This window comes from Panthera onca, chromosome B2, assembly GCF_046562875.1.
Source record: "Panthera onca isolate mPanOnc1 chromosome B2, mPanOnc1 haplotype 2, whole genome shotgun sequence".
NCBI classification, from domain to species: Eukaryota; Metazoa; Chordata; class Mammalia; order Carnivora; family Felidae; genus Panthera; species Panthera onca.
In genome coordinates, this window is record NC_138343.1 from 119,042,819 (window position 1) to 119,045,606 (window position 2,788).

Sequence of the window (2,788 nt, forward strand, 5' to 3'; positions counted from 1 at the left end):
GGAGGTGAAGGTCTAGAGGAATTATTGTTTACTTTAATCAATCTTATCATCTAGGGGAATTATTGTTTATTTCAAACAATCTTATCGAATTTAGACATCTGAAACTAGCTATTAGCCTGGAAAATACTTACACACAAATTATATTAGTATCACTTTCTAAGAATAGTTCTGCAAATCATCTCAAGCTGTCCAAACCATGAGTAAATAAAAAAGAAAAAAAAAACAAACACCCAAACTCTGAAAATATAAGCAATAGAAGAAGTGTGTTACCTAAGTAAGTTTAGCAAGCTATTATGAACAAATGTTTCCTCAGTCTTCACATGCTATACTATAGGGATTTTGAGGTCATAATTTGAAGACGTAATTTATTTCTCCCTTCTTGAAAAAATGGAGTATAGCTTGTCATTACTGCTGAAGTAGCTACTCAGGGGAGATAACTTAGTGAATATAACTCAACCTTTGGTAGCCTAATTATTTCTCAACTCAGGTGGTTACAGGTGAAATTTCCAAAGGTAAAGTCACACAAAAAAGGGGATTTTTCTAATGATGAGCCAATTACATTTTAATATATATTAATCTATTATTATCTGATATCAATCTAATACCTAAGATGTACATATATATCGTTGGACTAAATGTATTGCCAATTATTTATTTTGTACTATACTTGACTATACTTTAATGGCTTTCTGAAACAAGTTCCCACTCTAAGTATATTAAAAACATGGGGATACTTTTTAGAAAGATCAAGGGGTGGTAGTTAACATGCCAAAAAAAAAAAAAAAAAGGGTAGAAAATTACTAGCCTCCATTTTAACCGGATATTTCCCCCCTCCTAGACACTCTTGAAATTAACCTCTTCTTGTTTTAAATCGCTTAAATAGGGAATTTGACAACTTTAAAGTAATTCAAACCACAGGGCAATGGTGAACAATTCCGCCCAAGCTGCAGCTGTGGAACTTTGCTATGAGAATGTGAATGGATCCTGCATTAAAACCTCGTACTCACCGGGTCCTCGAGCAATTCTGTACACAGTCCTTGGTTTTGGGGCTGTGCTGGCCATGTTTGGAAATTTATTGGTTATTATTGCTATCCTTCACTTCAAACAGCTGCACACACCTACAAACTTTCTGATCGTGTCCCTGGCCTGCGCTGACTTCTTGGTGGGGGTCACTGTCATGCCCTTCAGCACAGTGAGGTCTGTGGAGAGCTGCTGGTACTTCGGGGAGAGTTACTGTAAATTTCATACATGTTTTGATACTTCCTTCTGTTTTGCTTCTTTATTTCATTTATGCTGTATCTCCATTGATAGATATATTGCTGTAACCGATCCTCTGACTTATCCAACCAAGTTTACTGTCTTGGTATCAGGCATATGCATTGTTCTCTCTTGGTTCTTTTCCATCACCTATAGCTTTTCCATCTTCTACACTGGGGCCAATGAGGAAGGAATCGAGGACTTGGTTGTTGCTCTCACCTGTGTAGGAGGGTGTCAGGCGCCACTGAATCAAAACTGGGTTCTACTTTGTTTCCTTCTATTCTTTATACCCACTGTCGCCATGGTGTTTATATATGGTAAGATCTTTTTGGTGGCCAAACATCAGGCTAGGAAGATAGAAAGTTCAGCCAGCCATGCTCAGTCTTCCTCAGAGAGTTACAAAGAACGGGTAGCAAAGAGAGAGAGAAAAGCTGCTAAAACATTGGGTATTGCTATGACAGCATTTCTTGTCTCTTGGCTGCCATACATTATTGATGCCGTGATTGATGCTTACATGAATTTTATAACTCCTCCTTATGTTTATGAGATTTTAGTGTGGTGTGTTTATTACAACTCAGCTATGAATCCCTTGATATATGCTTTCTTTTACCCGTGGTTTCGGAAGGCAATAAAACTTATCATAAGTGGTAAAGTCTTAAGGAGAGATTCGTCAACGATCAATTTGTTTTCTGAAGAAGCAGATATAGAGTGACAAGATGGCTGCAGGGATTTGGAAACTAACATGGAATTAAGGTCAAGTGTGAAATTAAGCACTTCAATCAAGAGAGGCAAGTGTAATCATCTGCCAAGTGGGAGGATGTTATATTCAACATTTAGTTGTTCTAAAGCATTTGTTGTCCTTATGTACTTCAGCATTTTTTTTTTTGAATTTAGTTATAGACCAAAAAAAAAAAAAAATCCTGATTACTTCCTATTTAGTATTCTTAGTTTTCCTCTATGGGTTTCTAATTTCTATGGTGATTTCTAACATCTTCTCTGAATTTCCTACTTGTTTCTTCAAACAATTTGAAGCTTTGTAGTTTCTCCCACATTCATTACCAATGTTCAGTTGTTCAAAAAACAGAGAAACAAAAGAGTTTCTGCCTAACTTGTAAGTTAGATGTTTTAGGGACAAAAATCTTTTTTTTTTCTTTTAAAGTTTATTTATTATTTACTTAGAGAGAGAGAGAGAGAGAGAGAGAGAGAGAGCTGGGAAGCGGCAGAGATAAAAAGGAGAGAGAATCTCAATCAGGCTCCACGCTGTGAGAGGGGAGCCCCATGCAAGACTGATGACCTGAGCTGAAACCAAGAGTCGGATGCTTAACCCACTGAGCCACCCAGGCACCCTGGGGCCAAAATCCTCTTTAAAGTATACTTTGTTTGAAAAGTAAATACAAGATTAAAATTCTTGGAACTTTTTTTAGTCTAAAAGGACTTTGTAGAGAGTTGAAATATGGAATTTCCTAGTCACTGAACATTGTGCAAAAAACCCTGGAACTCCTGTGTTTTCTGAACCCTGACAGTGCTTTGT

The 2,788-nt window shown here is 36.9% G+C and overlaps 1 protein-coding gene across 1 annotated transcript; it reads left to right on the top strand.

Moving 5' to 3' along the window:
* The first annotated feature begins 482 nt into the window (after positions 1 to 482).
* Positions 483 to 2,093, top strand: TAAR9 (trace amine associated receptor 9). The gene has a single exon (XM_060616692.3). The coding sequence runs from the start codon at positions 923 to 925 to the stop codon at positions 1,967 to 1,969; it is 1,047 nt and encodes a 348-aa protein (XP_060472675.2). The 5' UTR covers positions 483 to 922; the 3' UTR covers positions 1,970 to 2,093.
* Positions 2,094 to 2,788: the final 695 nt, after the last annotated feature.

Coding starts and splice junctions, on each gene's coding strand:
- TAAR9 (XM_060616692.3), top strand. CDS start 923: ATGGTGAACAATTCCGCCCAAGCTGCAGCTGTGGAACTTTGCTATGAG.